At 42.8% G+C, this 26,913-nt stretch overlaps 1 protein-coding gene and 2 long non-coding RNA genes across 4 annotated transcripts; 1 reads left to right on the forward strand and 2 right to left on the reverse strand.

Annotated features, from left to right (window-relative positions):
- The first annotated feature begins 142 nt into the window (after nucleotides 1-142).
- Nucleotides 143-4,473, forward strand: LOC309540180. The gene is made up of 2 exons (XR_014223105.1): nucleotides 143-252; nucleotides 3,367-4,473. It is a non-coding gene; the product is annotated as an uncharacterized lncRNA (long non-coding RNA).
- On the reverse strand, nucleotides 1,353-7,085 carry LOC309540158. Its single transcript, XR_014223081.1, has 4 exons — nucleotides 6,465-7,085; nucleotides 5,406-5,590; nucleotides 3,053-4,178; nucleotides 1,353-2,936 (listed from the first exon to the last, which is right to left on the reverse strand). It is a non-coding gene; the product is annotated as an uncharacterized lncRNA (long non-coding RNA).
- Nucleotides 7,086-9,934: 2,849 nt separating this feature from the next.
- Nucleotides 9,935-26,771, reverse strand: LOC309540055 (17-beta-hydroxysteroid dehydrogenase 13-like). Of its 2 annotated transcripts, XM_082236665.1 has the most exons (7): nucleotides 26,141-26,771; nucleotides 23,997-24,104; nucleotides 18,192-18,323; nucleotides 16,560-16,666; nucleotides 15,315-15,452; nucleotides 12,149-12,259; nucleotides 9,935-10,723 (listed from the first exon to the last, which is right to left on the reverse strand). In XM_082236665.1, exons 1-7 carry the CDS (start codon nucleotides 26,396-26,398, stop codon nucleotides 10,660-10,662), a joined length of 918 nt encoding a protein of 305 aa, XP_082092791.1. In that variant the 5' UTR covers nucleotides 26,399-26,771; the 3' UTR covers nucleotides 9,935-10,659. The 2 variants fall into 2 exon arrangements, with proteins under 2 accessions (XP_082092791.1, XP_082092792.1); XM_082236666.1 differs by lacking the exons at nucleotides 23,997-24,104; nucleotides 26,141-26,771 and adding an exon at nucleotides 23,710-23,835.
- Between the last annotated feature and the right edge of the window lie 142 nt (nucleotides 26,772-26,913).

Raw genomic sequence — 26,913 nt, forward strand, 5'->3', positions numbered from 1 at the left:
CTCGAGCCCGAACCCGTGGGCTGCGCGCGCACGCTCTCCTTATGGCCGTTAACGGCTGTTCAGTTACCAAACATGGCCCCGCCCCCACCCCGGCCTCCTGGAGAGAGAGAGAGAGAGTCGCCTGCTGCCCGCCTGAAGGGAGGGGGGGGAAATACTGTTTTTCTGCGCATGCGTCGAGTATGTACGCCTCGCTAGCTCGAAACGCAGCGAGGTTGTTCGTCTTTGTATGTCGCTTCCTCTGCTGCGTTTTAAGTGAGTCCACTGAATTCAGTGGGATTTACAGCTTTAAATTTTTCACGCTTTACCGTGTGGATGGGATGCACGACCCCCCCCCGCCCCATGTCAGACGTTTGAAACGTTTCATAGAATAGAATCATAGAGTTGGAAGAGACCACAAGGGCCATCGAGTCCAACCCCCTGCCAAGCAGGAAACACCATCAGAGCACTCCTGACATATGGTTGTCAAGCCTCTGCTTAAAGACCTCCAAAGAAGGAGACTCCACCACACTCCTTGGCAGCAAATTCCACTGTCGAACAGCTCTTACTGTCAGGAAGTTCTTCCGAATGTTTAGGTGGAATCTTCTTTCTTGTAGTTTGGATCCATTGCTCCGTGTCCGCTTCTCTGGAGCAGCAGAAAACAACCTTTCTCCCTCCTCTATGTGACATCCTTTTATATATTTGAACATGGCTATCATATCGCCCCTTAACCTCCTCTTCTCCAGGCTAAACATGCCCAGCTCCCCTAGCCGTTCCTCATAAGGCATCGTTTCCAGGCCTTTGACCATTTTGGTTGCTCTCCTCTGGACACGTTCCAGTTTGTCAGTGTCCTTCTTGAACTGTGGTGCCCAGAACTGGACACAGTACTCCAGGTGAGGTCTGACCAGAGCAGAATACAGTGGCACTATTACTTCCCTTGATCTAGATGCTATACTCCTATTGATGCAGCCCAGAATTGCATTGGCTTTTTTAGCTGCCGCGTCACACTGTTGGCTCATGTCAAGTTTGTGGTCAACCAAGACTCCTAGATCCTTTTCACATGTACTGCTCTCAAGCCAGGTGTCCCCATCTTGTATTTGTGCCTCTCATTTTTTTTGCCCAAGTGCAATACTTTACATTTCTCCCTGTTAAAGTTCATCTTGTTTGTTTTTGCCCAGTTCTCTAATCTGTCAAGGTCGTTTTGAAGTGTGATCCTGTCCTCTGGGGTGTTAGCCACCCCTCCCAGTTTGGTGTCATCTGCAAATTTGATCAGGATGCCCTTGAGTCCATCATCCAAGTCGTCGATAAAGATGTTGAATAAGACTGGGCCCAAGACAGAACCCTGTGGCACCCCACTAGTCACTCTTCCTCATTTTGATTTAAATCGAGAGTGAATCGGCTTGGGCAAAGGGAAAACACATCAAAACTCCAGCGTTTCATAATAAAATAAGAGATTGTTGCATTTATATCCCACCTTTTCTCCTCCCAAGCAGTTCAAGGTGGTGCACGTGGTATAATCACCATCCTCACAACCGCCCTCTGAGGTAAGCTAGGCTGGGAGGCAGCAACTGGCCCAACGGAGCATGTGATGGTGAGCTTTCATGGCCGAGTGGGGAATTTGAACCCTGGTCTCCCCCAGGTCCCTGTCTGACACTTTAACCACTACAACCACACATAGGGATTGTGTCACTTCATTTGACCTGTCCAATAACTTGTATAACTAAGAACTACTGTCTGCATTTGCTTTTTTCCCCTCCTCCCTCTCACTGACTTTCCTTTCCGTGTTGTGTCTTTTTGATGGTAAACGTGATAGCAGGGATTGTCATTCTACTATATTTGCAACCTGCTCTTGAGAGCCTTTCTTCGGCTCCAAATAATAGCCTGCTCCCTGCTCCAAATAATAGCATTTAATTGTCATGAGTGTCAGTACTTTATAGTCATATTTTCAGTATTGGGGGCTGTGGTGATGAGGGATGACCACCTAGACGCAGATATCTACTTTGCCCACCCCTTTCCCTCTCTTATGGTGCTGAGTTCCAGATTTTAGAATTCCTACCTTAATGGGATTACGAGTTTTTGAAAAGAGTTAAGCACCCTTTTACCAAAGCACCACATCCCCAGTTCCCAAGGCAGCTCTGCGGGCCTTCTAATTAGCGCACTAAAAATAGGAGGGATGGTCTGGTTTATCCAGTTTCTTATGCCTGTGTCTGCAGACAACTTGGAATCTTTGTTGAGCTATTTGGACCAAACTGGTGAAGTGTGTGTGTGGAAATATGATCCTCTTCAGTCACATACACTCTTGTCAATCTGTGCAGACACCAGTGGCCTAGGGTGAAAAGCAGGCACTCTGAGCATTGAGCAGATGCAAGGCAGATGCAAGGCAGATGCATGTTGTAAGATGCTTTTGTCAGGTTGTATCTCCATTCAAATATCACCTAAATCACCATAGCTGTGATACGATATTATAGGTAGCTTCTACAGCTTCTTGAGACAGGCTTATACAGCCATATAACTAGGCCACCAGGGGTTTGGTAACCTATTGTTTTTGCTAGTTTCTTGGGTCACCACGCATCAGAACCAAAAGAGCCCTGCTCATTCCAGCCAGGCCAGCATCCTCTTTACCACAGTGACCAGCATCTTTTTCAACCCATGGACCACTTTCCGTTCCTGAGCAACCTTCCAATGGCTACATGGTGTCAGAGGCAAAAGTGAGAAGAGCAACAAATGCATATTTTACTTGCACACACATTTCTGTCCTCTAGCCAGACAAATGAGAGGCTTTATCTCAAGGAAACATTCCAGCCAGGGGCATACTTAGGGGTTGGGCAGGCTGGTGTCCTCTAAGGGTGCAGGCTCAGAGGGGTGCAAAAATTGTTCCACTCTTCCTCAAAGTGGCCAGGAGCCAGCCCGACAGTATTGCAGCAACCTTACAGGGCCCTCTCCCTAGTCAGCCAGCAGCCCTGTTAGAAATATGAGCAAGGCTCAGAGGGAAGAAAGAGCCTAGGTATGCTTCTGGTCACTGGTGGCACACAAAAGGCAAAAGGCAATGAAAAGCAAACTTTTACAGTTTCTGCACCATGGTCTCTCCTGGCTTTGGAGGTCCAGATACATCTCCTTGCCAAAGGTGTAAGGGAGCCTAGGTATACCTCTGATTCCAGCCAGACAAAAAATACTAAAGCACTTGGGGTGTGAAGGAGGTCCAGTGAGAGGTGATGCTTGGGAAAAGTTCCAAAGGATAAAGATTTGAGCCTTCCCACTCCTGAAATTCCCCACATGAGCTAGAATGTTTCCAGAAAGCTCACAACCAGGGCATCAAGGCAATAGCTCTTCCCTGCTGTTCCCTCCCACAACTGGTTAAAAGTAGTAACTCTTTCCTTTTTGTTCTTCAAGGTGCAGTTACTTGTTGGCCCTGTGCCCAATGCCTAATTCAGCTATTGACTATTGACGGGGTGGAGTCAACAGTTGCTAGCAAGCTTTTTGCACAACAAGCGCCTGATCTGGAACTGTCTATCTGAACAGCAGAATTTGGAATTGCCCCACCAGTTCCCTTGCAGACCTACAAACACTTCGCTTAGTGCCAGTGTTAGAACTAGCAGCCTGCTCTTGCCTTACATAAAAGTAGAGGTGTCTGTGTCCTCCTTTATATATAGTCACTCTAGCAGGAAGTGAAATTTTTTTTCAAAGCACAGGCAGAAACGGTGTGAAAAGGGAAATGGAGACTCTTTCTTTATGAACAATGTGAATGGCCCACTTAAGCAATCTGAGCAATGTCTACTGTACAGGAAAAGCAGGAATTTGCACCTAGTTAACAATAGGCAAGCTGAGCCTATTTTTGCTCTGACATTTCCAGCTGACTCTGCCATGCACAAGTGCTATATGTGACTCCTCTCAAACAGTAGGCACAGCTGACATGAATGACCCTGGTTTCAGTGTCCTATACCTTCTCAGTTGCTGAAGAATGCTGGGAGGTCACAGGAAGTAACAGTGGCCCACGGACAAGGCTAATCCTTACATTACGCTTCCCATTCCTGTTCAGGAATCATGAAAGGAATGTTACTGCTCTTATTGTTGGTCCATTAGCTCAGCAAATATTTATTTGTATGGTAGGTAGCATTTGGGGGATGCTGACTCTTGTCACAAAATGTTAGCCAGTTCTGTCTGAGCACCTATGGGTAAAATTTATTTAGATATACAAGTGAGACCTGCAAGAAAGAAGAAAAAAGGTTGTCGTGTGGAGTGCTGCTGTTCAAAGTGTCCAGCCAGTCATGCCCTCTTCAGGATACTCCATTCCATTCTATCTCACACACACACACTTTCTGCTTAGGGGTCGCCCCCCCCCCCGTACTTCTGAAAACTTGCCTATTAAACATTAGGCAGGCACCAAAGCTATATATTGTTTTAGATGCCTGCTAAAGACTTCTGTTTATTCCAGCAAGCCCACCCAGACATGTAATATAGTTATGCATACATACTTGTTTTTAAAATTTTGCTGATTTGCTCTGTGTATTATTGGTAGTTATTTTGTATATAGCACAGGAAGCTATTATGAAGCAGTGGATCAACTGTTGTATCAAATGTTACCAATATGACTTTGTCATGTCAGTCCCAAGATTATCAATAATATAGTCCATTCATTATCCAAACTATCACCTAGCTGTCACAGAAACCAATATAAACATACTTTGATTTCCATTACTGAAGTTAGATCACACCTGAAATCTAAAAAAAGTTGTTTAGTGATGACTGTTAGGAGCTGCTGATATCACGTTAAACTCGTTTTTGTTCCAAACTCAGGCTTTTGTTAGTTATTTGAAAGGATTGCTTGATACTGTAAGAAAGAAGCATTTGTGCAAAGTGTGATTTTTAGCCAGGAAAGCTTCACACATGCACTCGGAAGCTTATTTATTTTTTGTCTGTGTGATACACTTGTAAGAGCGGTATGACGCATGTGCAATTGGATTAATCATGCATATTTTTAGAATACCTTTCCATCTAGAGATTGGTCTGAGGGTACGTGATGTTGTTACATTGCATAAGCTGTCTGATGCCAAAAGATCACAGAGTTTTCCTAGCCTAAATATCTTGGTTTTCTTTTTGAAAGTCAAGCTTTGGTAACTCTGTCTATGTCCTTTTAGCTTAGTCTAGTGGAACTACATTAATTTACATAACTGAGGGAAGCATGCAGTGGTTGCGTTCACACAGCACCACGATAATGGTTTGCTGCAAATCTGCAAAGCACTCTTGCTTGCTTGCTGCCAGCTAGTGAGCAAGAGCAATGTGAGTGAGTGTCTTCGCTTTAGAAATATATATATATATATTTTTTAATTGCCCAGTAGCACCTTAGAGACCAACTAAGTTTGTTCTTGGTATGAGCTTTCGTGTGCATGCACACTTTTTCAGACCTACCTGAATCTTCTTCAGCTACCTACCTGAATCTGTCTCCACTTTAATCCAGGATGTGTGGAATGGTGAGCTGCTTCCTTTTGTGTGTGTTAGCCTTGCTTTTGTGCTTGCTTGCTCTCCCATTGTGTGGTGCGTTGCATTTGGGTCAGTAAACTGACAGGGCATCTTTGGCTACGGGTGTCCTTGTGGAGCTGGTGGTACATTCTCCTAACTGGAAATAAAGTAAGCAAGTGCACGCACAGTTGGACACCACTGGCTTTTCTTCCCATGTGCTTGGGCGCATGTGACAGAAAACCTTTCCTTGGTGGGAAAATGACATAGTGGTGGGGCACCATTCTATAGTTCACCTCAGGTCACAAAATGTATTGGGCTGACTCGGGGTTAATCCCATTCCCTAGGAAGGAGGGACAAAAGTGGAGCAATCTGAGCACAGGTTGAAACGTTACCTTTCTATTGAGGCTTTTTCTGGTTATTGACGCCAGCCATTCATTGTAAAAACAATTCTGACTATCAATAGTGCTGGTTTAATTTATAATATTTTAATGCATTCTTTTGTATTAAGGTTGTGAAAAGTATGAGATGTTTGCCTAAGAGACACTATATAAATACCTTTTATAAATAAATACGCTATATAAATACTTTTTATAAATATTTTTAAATGAATAACTTGGAAGGCCCTCCAGACGTTGTTTGATGCCAGCTCACATCAGCCTCAGCCAACAACAGGTGTGATTGGAATGGTGGTGCAACAACATCTAGAGAGAAACAGACTCCCCATCCTTGAGCTACAGGGACATTTGTCAGGGCAAACAAGGCACAATTTCATGGAGCAAAGTCTATGATGTATCCAGATGGATCAAAGTCAAACAAATAACAGGACCATGAAAAGGTCAGAAGCAAATCTGAAAGACCGGGAGGAGGAATTACCATCAATGTCAATAAAGGGCAGCTTGTGGAGAAACAGGAAATTGTTCAGAAATGAGAGCACCAATACTCAGCATTTTGTAATCTTTAACCTGGGAGTGGAAATCTGTGGCCCTCCAAACGTTGCTGAAACTAAACTCCCATAATCTTTGATCACTTACCATGTTGGGTAGGGTTGATGGGAGAAACACACATTCCTCATTCCTCCTTTGCACACATGTTTCCTAATGCTCCCCTTCAATTTAAGGCTTAGGATGAGGTTCAATTTAGTTGAAATAGGAAGGAGAGAGGAAAGACTTGTCTGTTGGTTATACTACAGAGCACTTAATCACCTCTCAGCCCACACCCCTTGGAGATGAAAAAGTGCATTCAGATTTGGCCCACTTAGCACCACAGTGAAAATGCTGACAGGCAGAATGAAGGACTGGCATATTTTTCTCCCTTCCCTGAAGCCCAGCCTTCAAAACAAACAAAGGCATACTTTGCCCAGCTTGGTTGCTATAGTGAATCCATGGAAACAGCTGCACCCCTTAGATGCAGGCAGAAACTGAAAGCTGCCGCTGTAGCATGCCATCAGAAACCTACTGCTGCCTGCATGACACTCTGACCACATGCATCTTTTGTTGTTGTTTAGTCGTTTAGTCATGTCTGACACTTCATGACCCCATGGACCAGAGCATGCCAGGCACTCCTGTCTTCCACTGCCTCCCGCAGTTTGGTCAAACACATGCTAGTAGCTTCGAGAACATTGTCCAAACATCTCGTCCTCTGTCATCCCCTTCTCCTTGTGCCCTCCATCCTTCCCAACATCAGGGTCTTTTCCAGGGAGTCTTCTCTTCTCATGAGGTAGCCAAAGTATTGCAGCCTCAGCTTCAGGATCTGTCCTTCCAGATGGCACTCAGGACTGATTTCCTTAAGAATGGAGAGGTTTGATCTTCTTGCAGTCCATGGGACTCTCAAGAGTCTCCTCCAGCACCATAATTCAAAAGCATCCATTCTTCGGCGATCAGCCTTCTTTATGGTCCAGCTCTCACTTCCATACATCACTACTGGGAAAACCATAGCCTTAACTATACGGACCTTTGTTGGCAAGGTGATGTCTCTGCTTTTTAAGATGCTGTCTATGTTTGTCATCACTTTTCTCCCAAGAAGGAGGCATCTTTTAATTTTGTGACTACTGTCACCATCTGCAGTGATCATGGACATGCATCTTTTGTTGTTGTTGTTGTTTAGTCATTTAGTCGTGTACCAGACTAAATGGACCAGAGCACGCCAGGCACTCCTGTCTTCCACTGCCTCCCGCATGCATCTTTACTCTAAAGCAAATCTTGCTGAACTCTGTGGTGCTTGCTCCCAGGTAAACGTCCATCAGAATGCATCTGTAGTGGGTGGCACATTTACACAGATGGACTGAGAGCTGCTCCTGGTCTTGTGTTCATATGGATTTCAGGCCACTGATGGGAAAGATAAGCTTGGGTGCATGTTAGCTGCATCATTACAACAACCAATAAACCCTGATTTTGTTTACTCACCTGCTGTGGCCATTAGCTGATCCTAAAAGCAAACAAGGTCTTAACACTTCTGCTTCTGTTTTGTTCTCACTCTGCATTTCCCAGGCTTTCTGTGTGGAATGCAGTTTTAATGACACTGCAAAATGTCAACCAGCTGGGAGTGTTTTGCCCTTGGTCTTTACTACTCATTTGGTGTCCTGTTATGTAAGTATTACACACACCCCTTGACAACTAGCAATCTTCAGCAAAGGACTGGGTGGGTTAGTTCGACTCAAGATGCAAAAGGCAGCTGTCACACAACCCCAATCATTTAAGCTCCCTGGTCAATTTCCAAACTTCCCTTGTTTGTAGAAGGCTATCATTTTCCAACGCAGATTGTAAGTAAAGAGTGCCACCTACTGAGCTCTGTCTGACATTTCCCAGAAATCAGGAATAAGTATATACACCTGCAGGCACAGCTTCTTCTTCCAGATTGTCATGTGAACTTTGGCCCTAAGGTATGTTAAAAGGCAATAATGATGTGCATTGATTTTTGAACAAGTGTTCTATATTTCCCATATTTGGAGAGATAAATTGCTTTTCTGAAAAAACACCTGGTTTGTATGAACAACGTTTTGTTCCAACAGTCTGTAAAGCAATCTGAGCTCACGGGCAAGCCTGTCAAATTCAGGGTTTTCTTAATTTCTCAGTTTTTGAATTCTAAATGCAGTTCTCCACATTTCTGTATCAATTTGCATTTTTTAAAAATGGCCTAATGAAAATTGTCCGTATTTTTGTGCAAATTATACACATGTTGTGTGCAGTTTTGCCTAATATACACATTTTTGTAAAGCAATGTTATGCCATTTTCACTCATATATGTATTTATATGCACTGTTTACACCAGTATATGCATTTTTGTACACATTACTTGGCTAGAGAGTTCAGATAAGTGTGCACTTTGAAGGATGACTGCATTTCAGTTTGTATATTGTTTCTTAAAGTGTGGATCTGGTATTATGAAGATGATGTATAGATGGTATTTGACTCCTGTAAAATTAGCAAAGATGTATCATAATTGTGATAAAACATGTTGGAAAAGGAAGGAACATTCTTTCATATGTGGTGGACCTGCCCAAAGGTGAAAGACTTCTGGGAAAAGATTTATAATGAATTGAAAAAAAGGTTGAAATATACATTTATAAAGAAACCAGAGGCCTTTCTTCTTGGAATAACAGGTTTGGAATTGCCCAAGAAAGATGTTAAACTATTTTTGTATGCCACAACTGTGGCTTGTATTTTGTTAGCTAAAAAGTGGAAAACTCAAGAATTACCAACAGTAGAAGAATGGCAGATGAAGATGATGGATTTTTTTGGAGCTAGCCGATCTAACCGGAAGAGCCCGCGACCAGAAGGAGGAGGAACACCACGAAGAATGGAAGAAATCTAATGATTATTTAGCTAAATTTGTTAAGCTAAATAACTGGAAATAGCTTCCAGATACTTAATGGGCTTAGGATTGTATTTATGTTAACTGATAAAATAATATGTTTAATACAAGAAGGAGAAGATTTAAAGATGTTAATGTTTAATTTAAAGGGTATCAAAATTGGGATTTGGAAAACCGTTATAAGGATATGCAATGAAATTCAATTAAGGGGAAACGAGGAAGTCGTTTTACAAAGTTAATAACTGTTATTTTCAATAAGGATATGATTTATGTTTGTTATGTTTTGTTTGATTTGTGGTTTTGTTTGCCGTTAATATTGTAAAAACCAATAAAATTTTTGGTAAAAAATAAAATAAAGTGTGGATCTGGTACGTTCAACTTTAAATGTTATCTGAATTGAATCTCTCCCCCACCTCTGTATCTGAGCCCAATAGTTAAATTGCCTATTAAATGTCTCTTATGAGAAATAAAAGCCCTTGAGATTTTCTGAACACTCTTCTGCTTTCCCAGATATCTTTTTACTTCTTCCGGTAGGTTGTTATTTGAGCTGTTCTTTATGCATCCAGGAAACTTCCACCATCTTTGCAATCTACTGCTGCTCTAATTGTAATTTAAAGCTCTGGGTGGTTTTATTTTTCTGGGAAAGTTGTCATAGTTATAATCATGGCAACAAGCACTTTTGAAGAACCTGTTCTTTAGTAACTTAATATAATGAGTTTATTGGGGGGAAGGGGAAGATATAGCTGTGAAGAGCACATAGCAGATACTCCAAAGACTTTAACATGGCCTTGAGAAATTACAGCAGTTAAAATGTCCATTATTCCGGAACTAACTTTTATTTTTCAGGTCTTGCCAGTTCATTACTTGCAATAAATAAGCTGCATAAAGGTGCTAAGCAGGAGGAGACTGCAGGTGCGATCTGATTGTGAGCATACCTGTTTTAGCACATGATAAAAGTGCTAAACACTGAGAAAATAGTGGGGGGGGGGGGAATTACATTCGCTTCTGTGAAAATATATATAATAATTTGCATATATAATATATAATAATTTGCATATTTGTTCATGGAACAGAAGAAATGCACACAAACATTATTTCCATCATATTGTGGAATTAAAGGTAAAGGGATCCCTGACCATTACGTCCAGTCATGGCCGACTCTGGGGTTGCGGTGCTCATCTCGCTTTACTGGCCGAGGGAGCCGGGTTACAGCTTCTGGGTCATGTGGCCAGCATGACTAAGCCGCTTCTGGCGAACCAGAGCAGCGCACAGAAACACCGTTTACCTTCCCGCTGGAGTGGTACCTATTGATCTACTTGCACTTTGACGTGCTTTCGAACTGCTAAGTTGGCAGGAGCATGGTGTAGTGGTTAAGAGCGGTGGACTCATTGTGGAATTAACCAATCATTTAATCATTTAAATACTTTGAAACAACATGACGGCATTCATGATGGTATTGTAAGCACATTCTGGCAAACACCTAGAAGACATAATGGAGGAGTGGGGTTACAATGGTACAGAAAACACTTCTATATGATTCTTATGGTTAGAGCTATTTCAGAATTACAAAGAAAGATCACAACAATTATAATCTAATCAGTCTGATCTTGAAACACTGCCACTTATGGCTTATTTGTCTATTTATTTATTTATTTATTTATTGAATAAAATTTCTTTACCACTTGATTGTAAATGGTGGGTTACAAAACAAAACGAAAAGACACCTTGACCTCAATTTTTTTGCATTTAAATATATATATATATATATATAATTATAAACCACTTTTTTGAGTAAAAATACTTTCGATGGGAAGAATAATAACCCAATGTGGAATAATGACAGTGGAGGCTGATGCCTCGTGGGCGGTAGGACGGAATGCAGGAAGGTGAACAGCAATGATGAGCAGATCTGGCTAATTTTGCCCATCCTCTTCTCTGCTGAGTTCTACAAAGGCAACACTGAGGCAAAGGAGGAGGAGGCTGATAGGCAGTTCCACCCCCTAGGCTGGTTGTAAGGAGGTAGGCAGGCAGGGGCTAGCAGAGGGCAGACTGAGCTTGATGGACAGTGCCTTACTTGTCCTAATGGAATAGGAATATTCATGGAATAATGATAATACTTCAAATCAGCGCACACACTGTATATTCCTCAGAAAATGGAACTAATGTTTCCTGGGATCGTACACACTGACAACAATGTCTTTTGGATAGTCAAACAACAGCAACAACAGCAGACAGAAGGAAGTACAGTGGTACCTCGGGTTACAGATGCTTCAGGTTATAGACTCTGCTAACCCAGAAATAGTACCTCAAGTTAAGAACTTTGTTTCAGGATGAGAACAGAAATCGCACAGCGGTGGCATGGCAGCAGCAGTGGGAGGCCCCATTAGCTAAAGTGGTGCTTCAGGTTAAGAACAGTTTCAGGTTAAGAACGGACCTCCACAACGAATTAAGTTGTTAACCCAAGGTACCACTGTACTTTTTTTACACGGTACACAGTTAAAACTATGGAATCTGCTTCCAGAAGAGGCCATCAACTTGGAAGACTTTAAATACTGAGGATAAGGCTTTCAGTGGCTATTGGACATTGCTGTTGTTTGACTCTCCAAAAGAAAACACATCTGTTAAATCACTCAGAATAGCGGCACGGCCAACTGCTTGTCATGGAAGTCACCTGTCTGGGATAGCAGTCAAATTTCCTCAAGGTAATCACCCCAAATTATCCCGGTGCATTATAAAAGGTAGTAACATGGATCCACCTTTTCCTATTTTAGCACCTACATCTTTGTCAACATCTTGACTCTCCAGTTATTCATTTGCAATATAAATAATTTGTATTGCTGAATAGAAAGCTTGGCTTACAGCCAGACAAATAGAACACCAGTTTCATTATATGCATTACACTTACTTCATAAGTTGGTGAAATTTGGCCCACCGTGGAACGAAAATCATTTTCTGGTTAGTAAGTATTCCTTCCATTAATGCTTTGGCTGAGTCTTCCACCTCTACCAAAGGGTACCTGAAGTTATATGGAAAATAAATGTTTGTTTGCTTATTCATTCTAATTTATAGCCTGCTTTGTTCAAAGACCAAATCCAGCAGTAACTACCATACAGACCCACAACCAAGTGTTGTGGTGTATTCCTACGCAAGTCCTGTGGAGCAACGGTGCTTCCATTTGAGACTTGCTCTACTCAACAAGCCTTGCATAGGAACAAAGGAAACTGTGATACGAGCGGTCTGTGAAGCACAGTATTGTGTATTCTGATAGCAGCTCTCCAGGATTTCACATAGGATTCTCTCCTGGTCCTTTTTCGAGATGTGGGGGATTGAAGTAGGCTTGTTTGCATGCGTAGCAGAAGCTGAACCACAGCTTAGCATTTATGCCATTATGCTTCTGTTCTGGGCAGCAGTGGAGCAAGCCGATTGGGCGCCTGGGGCAACGCGTGAGCCCTGTGCCCAGGGACAAGGTCAGCTGCCCACGGGGTGAGGCAAGCCAGGGCAGGACACTCTGCGGGGCCTCCAAGGAGTCTGCCTGCCTCCTCCCACTCAGCCACCCGACAGCTGAGGGGGAGGCAGCGGGCGGACTATTTGGGGCAGTGGTGGAGCCTGTGGGCACCCAAGCCATCATGTCACTCCCAGGAGAGACGTGTGGCTCAGGTGTGTTGCAGGCTTCACGATGAGTGCCGCCTGGCATTTTGTCACCCTCAGTAGCGACACCTGGGGCAACCCGCCTCCACTGCATCCCGCTTCCTCCACCCATTGTTCTGGGCTCCAGCTACAGTGGTGCCCCGCAAGACGAATGCCTCGCAAGACGGAAAACTCGCTAGACGAAAGAGTTTTCCGTTTTGGAGGTGCTTCACAAAACGAATTTCCTATGGGCTTGCTTCGCAAGACGACATTGTCTTGCGAGTTCCTGCTGGTTTTTCCCCCTCCCCCCTTTTTCTAAGCCGCTAAGCCGCTTATCAGCTGATCCGATCAGCAGATAAGCCGCTAAAAGCCTCTAAAAGCCGCTAATAGCGCTAATCCGCTAATCTGTCAATGGGCTTGCTTCGCAAGACGAAAAAACTGCTAGACGAAGAGAATCACAGAATGGATTCTTTTCGTCTTGCAGGGCACCACTGTAGTTCCAAGAGGAAGGGCTGAAGAGAATAATAATAATAATAATAATAATAATAATAATAATAATAATAATAATAATTTATTTCTACCCTGGCTGGGTTTCCCCAGCCACTCTGGGCAGCTTCCAACAAAATATTAAAATACAATGGTCTGTTAAACATTAAAAGCTTCCCTAAACAGGGCTGCCTTCAGATGTCTTCTAAAAGTCTGGTAGTTGTTTTTCTCTTTGACATCTGGTGGGAGGGTGTTCCACAGGGCAGGTGCCACTACCGAGAAGGCCCTCTGCCTGGTTCCCTGTATCTTGGCTTCTTGCAGTGAGGGAACTGCCAGAAGGCCCTCGGCGCTGGACCTCAGTGTCCGGGCAGAACGATGGGGGTGGAGACCTTCATGTATACTGGACTGAGGCCGTTTAGGGCTTTAAAGGTCAGCACCAACACTTTGAATTGTGCTTGGAAACGTACTGGGAGCTAGTGAAGGTCTTTCAAGACCAGTGTTATGTGGTCTCAGCGGCCACTCCCAGCCATCCGTCTAGCTGCCGCATTCTGGATTAGTTGTAGTTTCCGGGTCACCTTCAAAGGTAGTCCCATGTAGAGTGCATTGCAGTAGTCCAAGCGAGAAATAACTAGATCATGCACCACTCTGGTGAGACAGTCCATGGGCAGGTAGGGTCTCAACCTGCGTACCAGATGGAGCTGGTAGACAGCTGCCCTGGACACAGAATTGACCTGCACCTCTATGGATAGCGGTGAGTCCAAAATGACTCCCAGGCTGCGCACCTGGTCCTTCAGGGGCACAGTTACCCCATTCAGGACCAGGGAATCCTCCACACCCGCCCGCCTCCTGTCCCCCCAAAAGAGTACTTCTGTCTTGTCAGGATTCAACCTCAATCTGTTAGCCCCCATCCATCCTCCAACCGCCTCCAGACACTCACACAGGACCTTCACCGCCTTCACTGGTTCTAGCACTCAGGTTTGGAGCCAAGTACCCCAAACAGGTGTTTGCCTGCCGTGCTCTAGTCCATGGAGTCACGAAGGGTCGGACACGACTAAACAACTAAACAACAACAACAACCCCAAACTTTCCATTAGCATTTCAGATTGTGAGGTTTAAACACCCCCAATGGACAATATTACAGGAAAGTCAGGACCTGACTGCCAGCTCTTAACCTGAACACTTTTAACATTATATTCCCCACTCCCACCCCCTGGTTTTGAGAAGAGCAATCTGCTTTCTAGCACAAAGTATTCAGGCTCAGAACTGGCCACTACAAAGCTTCCTTTTGCAGGATAGGTGCTACACCAGCCCCAACTCAGTACGGACAACGAGAATTGCATTAGCAGAAGCACTGTGGGTTAAACCACTGAGCCTCTTGGGCTTGCTGATCAGAAGGTCAGCGGTTCGAATCCCCGTGACGGGGTGAGCTCTCGTTGCTCGGTCCCTGCTCCTGCTAACCTAGCAGTTTGAAAGCACGTCAAAGTGCAAGTAGATAAATAGGTACCGCTCCGGTGGGAAGGTAAACGGCATTTCCGTGTGCTGCTCAGGTTCGCCAGAAGCGGCTCAGTCATGCTGGCCACATGACCTGGAAGCTGTACGCCGGCTCCCTCAGCCAATAAAGCGTGATGAGCACTGCAACCCCAGAGTCGTCCGCGACTGGACCTAATGGTCAGGGGTCCCCCTTTACCTTACCCTTCACAGAACACTTATTGTTTGTAACACAGGCTGCGTTCACCACCACCACCATCAAGAATTTTCCCATTTCGCATGTCAGATGTGAATTGAAATAAGCACAAGGTTGGTGCATGCTATTGCACACCATGTTCTGTCTTTCGAGAGAGAACCTTAGAACTTCTCACTACTTAGAGAAACTGGAAAAAGGAGACACAAATGCATCAAAGAACAGTTAATGCAATGGGGCAGGTGGATACAAACTCCCTACCCTTATTATCACTTACCTTGCCTTAAGGAGTTTTACAGAGTCAGTGTTCATAAAAACCGGGCACATGCATGTTGTTTCAATCCCATCCATTTTCAAAAGGCTCAGCTCCTCTTTCAGACTCTCATGAAATCCCACAGCACTCCACTTGCTTGAACTGAGGGAGGGGCGTGAGGTGAGGTTAGACGCGATTTATGGGAAAATAGATGTCTTAGTTTTCACATGTTATTTATTTTAAAGCATTTATAATCCGCTTAATTTTTAATATATATATAAAAAATCTGAAGTGGTGTTTGACAAAATAAATAAACCGACAGTATCATTAAAACAAACATAAAACCTAAAACCATCACAACAGCAGTATAAAAGCATATAAAAACAAATAAAACCCCACGTTCAATGGAATACGCTTCAAATCAATGAAATTCAAACAAATTAGAAACAGGGTCTTATATGGGTCAGGGAAACCCCATGTAAAATAGGTGTGGGAAGAAGTCAGCATTGCGCTAAGGCAACCATTTTGTAAAGGCAAGCATTACCGCTTGCTAGACAGGACAACTCCCTCCCCCCTTCGCTCCCTATATACACTGTTCTGGGTTTTTCCTCCAAGCCAATTTCAGGGTGTTCTGAGTTGGGGGCACATAGGGCAGAGCCCTGTTATGAAAATGGCAGTCCTTCTATGGGGCTTTTGCTGATGAGGCGCCTTCTCTGAATCCTGCCTTACATCTTTGCACAATGTCTGAAGCGAAGGGAAGGGCATTCCGTAGGACAGAAGAGAATGGTGGAAGAGAACATTTTTCAGGTCGCCGCCCTGTGATATTCTTTCATTTATGCTTATTATGGTATAACATACAAAATGGTTTCCCCCCATCTCCTTAAAAGCACATAAACACACACACATCCCTTTATTTCAAATGTAATCCCTTCTTTTTTTAAAGTAAGACCTTTTGCAAATCAGCACACAATTATTATTTTTGAAAACCAATCTGATTTTTATTTTAATTAGCTAAGTTATTCTCCAAGACCCTGATTGGGAATGTGGAAGACCTGCAAAGTTTGGACCAAGAACTCCATTTTTGAGCGGCCAAATTGCCTCTTTCTTGGGACTTTCCTCATGTGCTTCTCCCATGTGAATCAGGAATCCGCCATGTTAGCTAAACATCCCTCTAAACCAGTGTCTCCCAAACGTACAACAATTGTGGACCCCTTTTGAGCTGAGCTATAACTTGCTACCTTGATAAAAGAAAACCACAATGATTCATACCTGTAGCAAACCATGTATGGAATGCCTAAATGCCCAGCGAGTGAAGCAACCGTGACAATATGTCCGTGATTGTTTTTAATCATTGGTGTCAGGAATGCTTTAACTGTCTTGAATGCAAATTAAAACAAAGAAAGAAAGAAAATGAAAAGTTAGAAGCTAATGGTTCCAAAATGTTTTGTCAGAAATCTGTCTGGGGAAGCCTTTGCCCTCCAGATGTTATTGGACTCCAGTTCCCATCAGCCTTAGCCGTCACATCATATGGTTAGGGATGATGGGAGTTGTAGTCCATGTGAGTTGGTGACCCAGAGGGCCAAATGTTCCCCAGGCCTCATATAAGAACTACAATTAGGAGGAAAGACATGAGAGTGAGCAGGTGGATCATGGGCCATGCCAATATCTGGAAGTAACCTGCTGTTTGGTGAAGGGACCATAGCAGCATTTGCCAATCCAGCATAGCCAATGATCAGGGATAATGGGAGTTGTAGTCCAACAACATTTTGAAGACAAAGAGTTTACTATCTCTGGGTTAAAGAAATGGAAAAAAGGGAGGATCCTTGATCACCTCGTAGGATCCTTGTATGGCAAACTGAAAACAATCAGAAACTTAAGGTTTATTAAGTTTGTTTTATTAACATTTGAGTGGTGTCCCACTTTTTATCAAACTGTTGTATGACTGAGACTAAGCAATGAAGATTTTATACTTTGTGAACATTTTAGAGATCCTGATCCCCCATCCCCACAAGTCATAGAATCATAGAATCATAGAGTTGGAAGAGACCACAAGGGCCATCAAGTCCAACCCCCTGAGTCTCCAATTATTATTTGCTTCCATGGGTGCTGAACATTTCCATGAAAGAGGAAGGGGGTATAGTCAGTCCAGCACAAATTTTTAATAGATTCATGTAACTGATTAATCCCAGGGGTGGCCAATGTAGTGCTCTCTAGTCTAGACATTGTTGGACTACAATTCTCATCATTGACCATGCTTGCTGAGGGTGATGGGATCTGGAAGTCTAGGGCTGATTTACTCGCATGGTTTTTCAAGTTAAGGAAGGGTTAAGGAATGGTTTTCACAACGTAGATCATGGGTAGGCAAACTAAGGCCTGGGGGCCAGATCTGGCCAAATCGCCTTCTAAATCTGGCCCACGGACAGTCTACATGAGTAGAATGTGTCCTTTTATTTAAAATGCATCTCTGGGTTATTTGTGGGGAATCGGAATTCATTCATTTCCCCCAAAAAAAATATAGTCCGGCCCCCCACAAGATCTGAGGGACAGTGGACTGGCCCCCTGCTGACAAAGTTTGCTAACCCCTGATGTAGATGGATACATGACACCCTACTTTTTACCTTGTCTTTTTATTGCTTAATTTTTAATCGTTTTATGCTTCTATATTGCATTATGAGCATAAAAAGTAGGATGTCATGCCTCCATCATACCACAGTGTTGGGAGCTGGCCATGTACACAGCTGGAGAATAAAGTGATGGTTGGCTTCAGTTTCCAGGAGAGTCCCAAACCAAGAGAAAGGAAGCAGGTAGAAGGAAGCCAGAAAGGTAGAGGCTGAAAAATGGAGATAAACTGGAGGGGGGAAGGGGAGCAGATATAAATTCAATAAGTAATAATAATATTACCCAGAAATGAGCAAGAACGTTAATGTCGAACATGTTCTGGATCAGCTCATCCTTGGTTGAACACAGTACTGCTACTTTTGTTGCTGCAGCGTTATTTATCAAGATGCTCACATCTCCAATTTCTTTTTTCACCTATAACAAATTTAAAAGCACTAATGAAAGAAAAGCAGCCTTCTTTAAGAACTTAGAAATAAAGCTGATGGAATATCTGGAAGACAAAATAATATTAATCAGGGATTTAAATGAGTAATTGACCCGCAATTAGATAGGCCTGGAGGAAATAAAAACCAAGAGAAATTACCATCCACCTTTCTAAAAATGAGTGAAAATTTAGATTTAGTAGATTCATTGAGATACAAGCAAAGAATAGAGAAAGAATATACATACTATTCCAAACCAAAGAAATTGGCTAGCAGGATAGTTGCCATTTGGCTTTCCAAATGCTAAGAAGAGCTGCTAAGAAGGATTGAAGAGGTACAAATTCTACCAAAAACAATTTTGGACCACAACCTGGTTTTGTTGAGAATAAAACCAGATTGGACAACAGGAATGCGGAGATGGAAACTAAATGAACTTCTATTGAAATATGAAAAGATAGTAGAGGGTGCAAAAAAAAATTGAAAGAATATTTTGAATTGAACAACAAATAAGTTAGTGATGTAAGAACAATATGGGACGTGAGCAAGGCGGTCATCAGGGGATATTTTATAAAACAAAATATGATATTAAGAAAAGAAAGTGAAAAAGAAAAAACAGGATTGTTGGAGGAAATAAAGGAAAAAGAAAAAGAATTAAATAAACAACCAAGCGATGACAAAATTAAAAGAGAAATTAAACTATTGCAGGCAGAATACAAATAAAAAATAGAGCAAGAAATGGAATTGAATTTGAGAATGGGTAAACAAAATAATTTTGAGTTTGCCAACAAACCAAGTAAATACTTGGCATGGCAACTCAAAAAGAGGAGAAATGAAAAACAAGTAAATAAAATAAAAATAAATGAGAAATGTATAGATGATCCTAAGATAATAATGCAAAAATTTGTAAAATATTATGGAGATTTGTATAAGAAAGAATTAGATATAGGGGAAAAAGTTGAAGATTATCTACACGAACAGAAAAACCCAGAGATTAAGAAAGAGAAACTTTAAATATTGGATGCCCCAATAGCAGAAGCAGAAATTAAGAAAGCTACCCAGAAAGTTAAAGTAGGCAAAACACCTGGCCCAGACAGCCTCCCAGCGGAATATTATAAAAAAAATGGAAGCAATATTAATTACACCACTTACTGAAATAATGAATAACATCTGCAATCAAGGGAAAGTACTCGATTCATGGAAAGAAGCATACATAACCGTCATACCCAAACAGGGAGGGGACCCAGAGTTAATGACTAAGTATAGGCCAATATCACTTTTAAATTATGATTACAAAATCTTTCCTAACATATTGGCAAATAGGCTCAGAGAGGTCATTAAAGATGCTATTCATCCAAATCAAGCTGGAATCCTCCCTGGCAGACAAATCTCAGGAATACAAGAAACATCATAGACATATTAGAATACCCAGAAGCAAATAGTGATAAAACGGCAGCTTTACTACTACTTGATGCTGAAAAGGCATTTGATAACGTCTCTTGGTTCTACATGAAAAAACAACTGGAAATAATGAATTTTGGAATACAATTTAAGAAGGGAATAGAGGCAATATATGAACAGCAGATGGCTAGACTTCTAATAAATGGTAACCTCACAGAGAACATCTCCATCAGAAAAGAGACGAGACAGGGATGCCCTCTGTCACCCTTGTTATTTATAACAAGGCTTCGTGTTGCTTTTGCTGAAGCCTGGAGAGCGAGACGGGTCGGTGCGCAGGGCCAGGGCCCCTCTCGCTCTCCAGGCTTCAGGGATAGCCGCCTGAAGCCTTTGGAGCGCAGTGGGAATTCACGCTGCACTCCAAATGCTTCAGGTTCCTTTTGCTGAAGCCGGGAGAGCAAGACTCTCCTGGCTTCAGCAGAGAGGGAGAGCTGCGCAGCGCCCCTTCAGCCAAGCGGGAGGAGAAATGGAAGGGGCTCCGTTTCTCCTGCCGCTTCGCTGAAGGGGCGCTGAGCAGAGAGGGGGAGATTTTTTTCTTGTTCTCCCCCTCTAAAACAAGGTGCGTCCTATGGTCGGGTGCGTCCTATAGAACGAAAAATACAGTAATTTTTATCAAAGGAAAAATATCTCATGAATCTATGAATATCTTTTGGAATGGGAAACAAAAGAAGAACAAGTCAATTCAGTTATGGTGAAATGAACACATGATTTTGGATACAACATATATATGAACCAATGGGAGAGTTTGTGGAAGGCAGATATTAAATTCACAGCATGCTATAACCTTTGGGAGAACATCATGAAGATGTTATATAGATGGCATCACACCCCCTTGAAACTAGCGAAAATGTATAAAGGAGGGTCACTGATTTGTTGCAGATGTAAAATAGATGTGAGGTCATACTACCACATGAGGTGGATTTGTGCAATCATTAGGGAATTCTGGGATAATATCCATAATGAATTTAAGAAATTATTCAGACTCACTTAAAAAACAACAACCGGAGATCTTTCTTTTAGGCATTTTACCATTAGAAATTAAAAAAGACATAAGACCACTGTTCATGTATGCCACCACAGTAGCAAGAGTTCTTGTGGCGAGGAAGTGGGAAAACAAAACAATACCGACAATCACAGATTGGCAAATACTCATGTTAGAATATTTACAACTAGCAAAACTGACGGGAAGAGTTAGAGGAGTATTGAAGCAGAAAATATTTGGAGAATGGAGAATATTGAAGGATTATATAAGATCATATTGTACCAACCACACCATATTAGCAGAACTTGAGTGATACTTGTAAACACAACAAATACTGTTTGTGGGGTAGACGGGAACAATATTAAAGACTATAAAACTGTTCAAAAAAACCAATAGAATAAACAGTACATTGAGAATGATTGAAAGACTTGTTTTCTCAGAAGTCTGGTTTATTTAAGTATTAATTAGGAAGATTAAGATTTTTTTAATGCACGTAAATCTGCCTTTTCTTCTTTCTTTTTTCTGTATTTTCTTCTTTTCTCTTTTCCTAATTGTTTTTTCTTTAATTTTCTTTTTGTAGTTTGAGATTGTAAATTCTTTGTATATGTGTGTAATTTAAATTAATAAAGATTAATTTTAAAAGAATAAAGAAATAAAAGGACAAATTATGAAACTTCACACAGAGTTCAGTGCTAGATTGGCACATGATAAGACCATCCTCACCCACAACTTGATTCTAGATGAAGGGGCTGATCTTCAATACTATTTAATATTCACAGGAAGCAGTGGGAAGTGAGAAGGATCAAGGTGTGATCGGTATGCTGATGACACCCAGTGGCCATGCAATGCTTGGGTTGGTGCCTGGATGCAATAAGGAGAAACAAGCTGAACTTGAATCTTGGCAAGCTGGAAGCACTGTGGGTGTATAGTAATTCCCATTTCTGAGAAATTGGTATGACAACAATGATTGCTGCACTCTCCCTGAAGAAGCAGGTTTGCAGTCAAGGGGTACTTCAGTGTCTGGCTTTGGTACCGGGTAGCCCCAGTGGCTAGAAGTGCTCTTTGTGACCTGAGACTTATACAACAGGTACGGCCATTCCCAAACTGTTGGTGCTGACCTTTAAAGCCCTAAACGGCCTCGGTCTGGTATACCTGAAGGAGCGTCTCCACCCCCATCGCTCTGCCCGGACACTGAGGTCCAGCTCCGAGGGCCTTCTGGCAGTTCCCTCACTGCAAGAATCCAAGTTACAGGGAACCAGGCAGAGGGCCTTCTCGGTAGTGGCGCCCGCCCTGTGGAACGCCCTCCCACTAGATGTCAAAGAGGAAAACAACTGCCAGACTTTTAGTAGACATCTGAAGGCAGCCCTGTTTAGGGAAGCTTCTACAGTGGTACCTCAGGTCACATATGCTTCAGGTTACATACGCTTCAGGTTACACACTCCGCTAACCCAGAAATAGTGCTTCAGGTTAAGAACTTTGCTTCAGGATAAGAACAGAAATCGTGCTCTGGTGGTGCGGCGGCAGCAGGGGGCCCCATTAGCTAAAGTGGTGCTTCAGGTTGAGAACAGTTTCAGGTTAAGAACGGACCTCGGGAACGAATTAAGTACTTAACCTGAGGTACCACTGTAATGTTTAACAGACCATTGTATTTTAATATTTTGTTGGAAGCCACCCAGAGTGGCTGGGGAAACCCAGCCAGTTTGGGCAGGGTATAAATAATAAATTATTATGATTATGATTATATAAAGCCTGGCCACAGTAGTCCATGCACTGGTTACTTCAAGACTGGATTACTGCAATGCACTCTATGCGGGGCTTCCCTTGCACTTGATCTGGAAGCTACAGTTTGTGCAGAATGCTGCAGTGTAATTGCTGACAGGGGTGAGAACCCTATCAGCATATAATTCCTCTGCTCAGAGACCTACACTTGTTGCTGATTTGCTACCAGAGCAAGTTCAAGGTGTTAGTGTATATAAAGCCCTTAACAGCTTGGGACCAGCTTTCCTGTGAGATAGCCTTACCTCACATATGCCCACTTAACCTCTTCAATCTGTGGAACCGGTACTGTTACAGGTGCCACACAATACCCACTCTGCATTAGTAAGAAATCTATCATTTCGTGTGGCAGCACCCACACTTTGGGACTTCCAGCCTGTTGGCACCAGGCAGGTGCCTTCACTGCACTCTTTTCAGAACCTGATAAGAACTCCTTTGTTTAGAGAAGCCTATCGAGACATTGTAGAGTGTTGACATGTTTTTATCTGGTTGTTGTTGTTGTTTAGTCGTTTAGTCGTGTCTGACTCTTCATGACCCCATGGACCAGAGCACGCCAGGCACTTCTGTCTTCCACTGCCTCCTGCAGTTTGGTTAATCTCGTCCTCTGCCATCCCCTTCTCCTTGTGCCCTCCATCTTTCCCAACATCAGGGTCTTTTCCAGGGAGTCTTCTCTTCTCATGAGGTGGCCAAAGTATTGGAGCCTCAGCTTCAGGATCTGTCCTTCCAGTGAGCACTCAGGGCTGATTTCCTTCAGAATGGAGAGGTTTGATCTTCTTGCAGTCCATGGGACTCTCAAGAGTCTCCTCCAGCACCATAATTCAAAAGCATCAATTCTTCAGCGATCAGACCTTTGTTGGCAAGGTGATGTCTCTACTTTTTAAGATCTGGTTTTTAGCAGACTGTATTGTTGATGTTTTAAAAAATGTTTTAAATAGCTTTTAAAAAACTTTTTTAAAACTTTGTTTTATTATTATTATTTTGGTAAAGAATAAAGGTTTTATTACAATCAAGTTTTATATGACTCTTGTGAAAATTTAAAATTATTTTATCATTCTAAATAAAATAATTCAAAAGGTACATTCGATGAGGTCAGGGGAAAGAGGATATCCTATGAAAGAACCTCAGATTTTCCAGCACAGGCCTATTTATTTATGATGTTTCTAACCTGCTGATCCTCTGAGTTGCCAGGAATGGCAAGCATGGTTCCTCGTCCTCATTTTCTTCTTACAACTCTGTGAGGTAGATCAGGTTGGCTGAATGGGGAATTTGAATCCAGCTCTCTATATGCCTAGTCCAGTGAGTGCTACACACTACTCTGGATGTTCTGTGCTCACTTAATGCAAAACAGGCACACATCTCCTCCTGTGCCAAGTGTTGGGGAATATGCAAGGTCATCCCACGATGACCCAACAGGCTTGGAAAAAGTTTGGAATCATCTCATAGGAATCTTACTTGATCTGCAACACTGTAGATTTCCGTCCTGTTCCTGCAGTCCACGACAAAAGCGTGTGCAATGGCACCCAGCTTTTTGCATTCCTCAGCTGTTTCCTCAACACCTTCCTAGCGGGAGAAAACATCTATAAACATCTATAACCCACAGGTATGATGTTAGCATATTCATGGCATAAACAAAAGACCTGTACAGGGAAGCTGTGCTGTGTGTGCCAAATTTTAATGAACCATAGTTTAATATACAACAGAGGGAAGGGAAGCAAAACTGGGGCAGGAATAAGCAGTGGGATGTGCATTTATTTCTGTTACGCAAAGAGGGGTTTCCTTCTTCCCTGTGTTAATTGCACTGCCAGGGATGCAGCTAATAAAGGAGGGATAGACAACACTACCAAACCATTCTACGTTCTAAATCTTATATAAATAATCCAAAAATTGGGAGAACAATGTACAAGATCTACTACAGAAGCCACAAACAGAAAACTCATTCAAATTGTGTCCAAAAGGAAGGTTCAGTCTTTAAAGTTCCTTTAGCCAGGTTCCTGTAGATATCAACAATGTTAAGTTTGATCAAACGAAGTGTCGGTGATGTTATACACAAGAGTTAGACAGGGTGCCAGCGTTTGTCACCTGTTTCACCCATAAAGAGTCTCAGGCTTCTTCAGGAAATTCTCTCTCAGGAAATTCTCCCTCAAGATTTTGGGTATTTACATACATTCACTGGTGATATAAACCAAAACCTGATTAACCTTTAAACATTCATTATATAATTTCTGAGAGTATAAATACAAAAATCAATATTTAGAATGTAGAATGGTTTGGTAGTGTTTTGTGTGCCGCTTATGTGCTGCTTACTTTATACTGGTCTAATACGAGAATACTACAAGGGACGCAGATGGAGCAGTGGGTTAAACCACAGAACCTAGGACTTGCCGATCAGAAGGTCGGCAGTTCGAATCCCCACAACGGGGTGAGCCCCTGTTGCTCGGTCCCTGCTCCTGTCAACCTAGCAGTTCGAAGGCACGTCAAAGTGCAAGTAGATAAATAGGTACCGCTCTGGCAGGAAGGTAAACGGCGTTTCCGTGCGCTGCTCTGGTTCGCCAGAAGTGGCTTAGTCATGCTGGCCACATGACCCGGAAGCTGTACGCTGGCTCCCTCAGCCAATAAAGCAAGATGAGCGCTGCAACCCCAGAGTTGGCCACAACTGGACCTAATGGTCGGGGGTCCCTTTACCTTACTATGAGAATTGGCAGCATAGGTTCATTTCTTCAATAAATGAGGGATAGGCAGACCTGAAGCGGGAGGCAAGAGGTAAAAGAGAGCAGAAGGGAACATGTGGCCACATCTTTCTTTCTCTCTAGGGCAGGCAACAAGGTGTAGCTGTCCTCCAGCCCACCCCAATCCTCAGCTCTGATTATTTTAAAGCACCTAATAATGATTCATCTCCATCCGGAAGGGACAGACTTTGGTAATCTCTGAGCGAGGCCAAGATTTGGCACCCCAAAATGAATCTTCTCAGTTATGGGTGATCTCAATTTTGCACCCCTTCGGTTAGGCACTCCTTTGCAGGAGAACCACCCGCACCACCCAAAATCCGGCGCTGCAACTGGTGTTGGGCACCAGGCTGTCATCTGAAACACTCTGAGGGATTTTCAACACACACACACACACACACACACACACACGGAAATGTCCATGCAAACAATTGTATCCCTTAATGGTCAAAAGCCAAAGGCTGGCACTGCAGCAGGAATCTAGCTGGAACAACCTGGGATAACCTTGGGCGCTGGAACAACCTGGGACAACTCTGGACGCCTTGTCAAGCCTTGGCAGTGCACGCAACGTCAGCAGCCTCCCCCCCCTTCCCAAGGAACTGTGGGATTTGTGTCTCTCTGAGGGGAATAGGGGTCTCCTCAGAACTTTTAGCATTCTTAACAAATGGCAATTCACATGATGCTTTGGGGGAAGCCATGGCTGTTTAAAGTATGGTACTGCTTTAAATTAATAGTGAAGACATGGCCTTAGGTCTGGTTTGCAAATTGGCAAGCCCTGTAATAATTTGAAAGCATTTTTGGACGCTGCACTGCTACATTTACCACTGCCTGTTGATACTCAGGATTGAGGGTAGAATAATAACACACACCTACCTTGTTGATATCCCAAAGAACCAGCTTGCTTTGGCATTTGGCAAACTCATGGGCTGTTGCTCTTCCAAGCCCATGGGCAGCTCCGGTGATCAGAACAATCTCTCCACGAACAGATTTTCTCCTTTTTGGAATAAAGAGTTTCACCAATGCTTCCAAGAGTGAATAAATGCATATGACTAAAGTCTTGAGGACTAGATGGATGACAAGCACCACTCTCCATATTAGAGGCTTTCTGCCCTGCAGCTGCTTATTGTGCATTCTGGCAAAAGAAACTCTTCAGGTAGCTAATGCTATAAAGAAGTAGTGAGTGCACATGAATCCTTAAAATGCAAGGAGTTGGCAGTACCCACGCCCTGAAGAATTAGGATGGCTGTTCCTCTTGTCGTCAGCTTCAGAAGTACAGCTAACAAGAATATGCTGCAATAGTCACCTCTGCTGCAACATTCTATTGTGTATATTCACAAAGGCAGCCTATGTGTTACTCAAATTTAGAATGTAGGACGTGATGCTACTAGGTGTAGGAAAATCTGTCCACTTCAACGTCTCTCAGTTTCTCATTTTCCCAATCTAAAATTCAGTTCTCTACATTTCCACATCAGTTTCCAAATATATATTTTTAAAATGTCTCAGGAGCATTTGCCAGCATTTTAGTGCAAAATTCTCCTGATGTACCGTAATTTTTGTATGTGGTTGTACCTAGTACATTCATTTTTGCAAAGCCATTTCCCCATATGTAATGCTTTGTGGGGAAGTTATTTCCCCAAATATATGCA

Source organism: Podarcis vaucheri, assembly GCF_965113315.1.
Source record: "Podarcis vaucheri genome assembly, chromosome: 9".
NCBI lineage: Eukaryota > Metazoa > Chordata > Lepidosauria > Squamata > Lacertidae > Podarcis > Podarcis vaucheri.

Bases quoted from the DNA above. Each gene is read 5' to 3' on its own strand.
- LOC309540055 (XM_082236665.1), bottom strand. From the start codon at position 26,398: ATGCACAATAAGCAGCTGCAGGGCAGAAAGCCTCTAATATGGAGAGTG. The intron at 12,260-15,314 runs GTAAGTGATAAT...ATATAACTTCAG, and splicing joins GTAAAACTCCTTAAGGCAAG to GTACCCTTTGGTAGAGGTGG. The intron at 10,724-12,148 runs GTAAGTGTAATG...TATGTCTTCTAG, and splicing joins AAATTTCACCAACTTATGAA to GTGTTTGCCAGAATGTGCTT.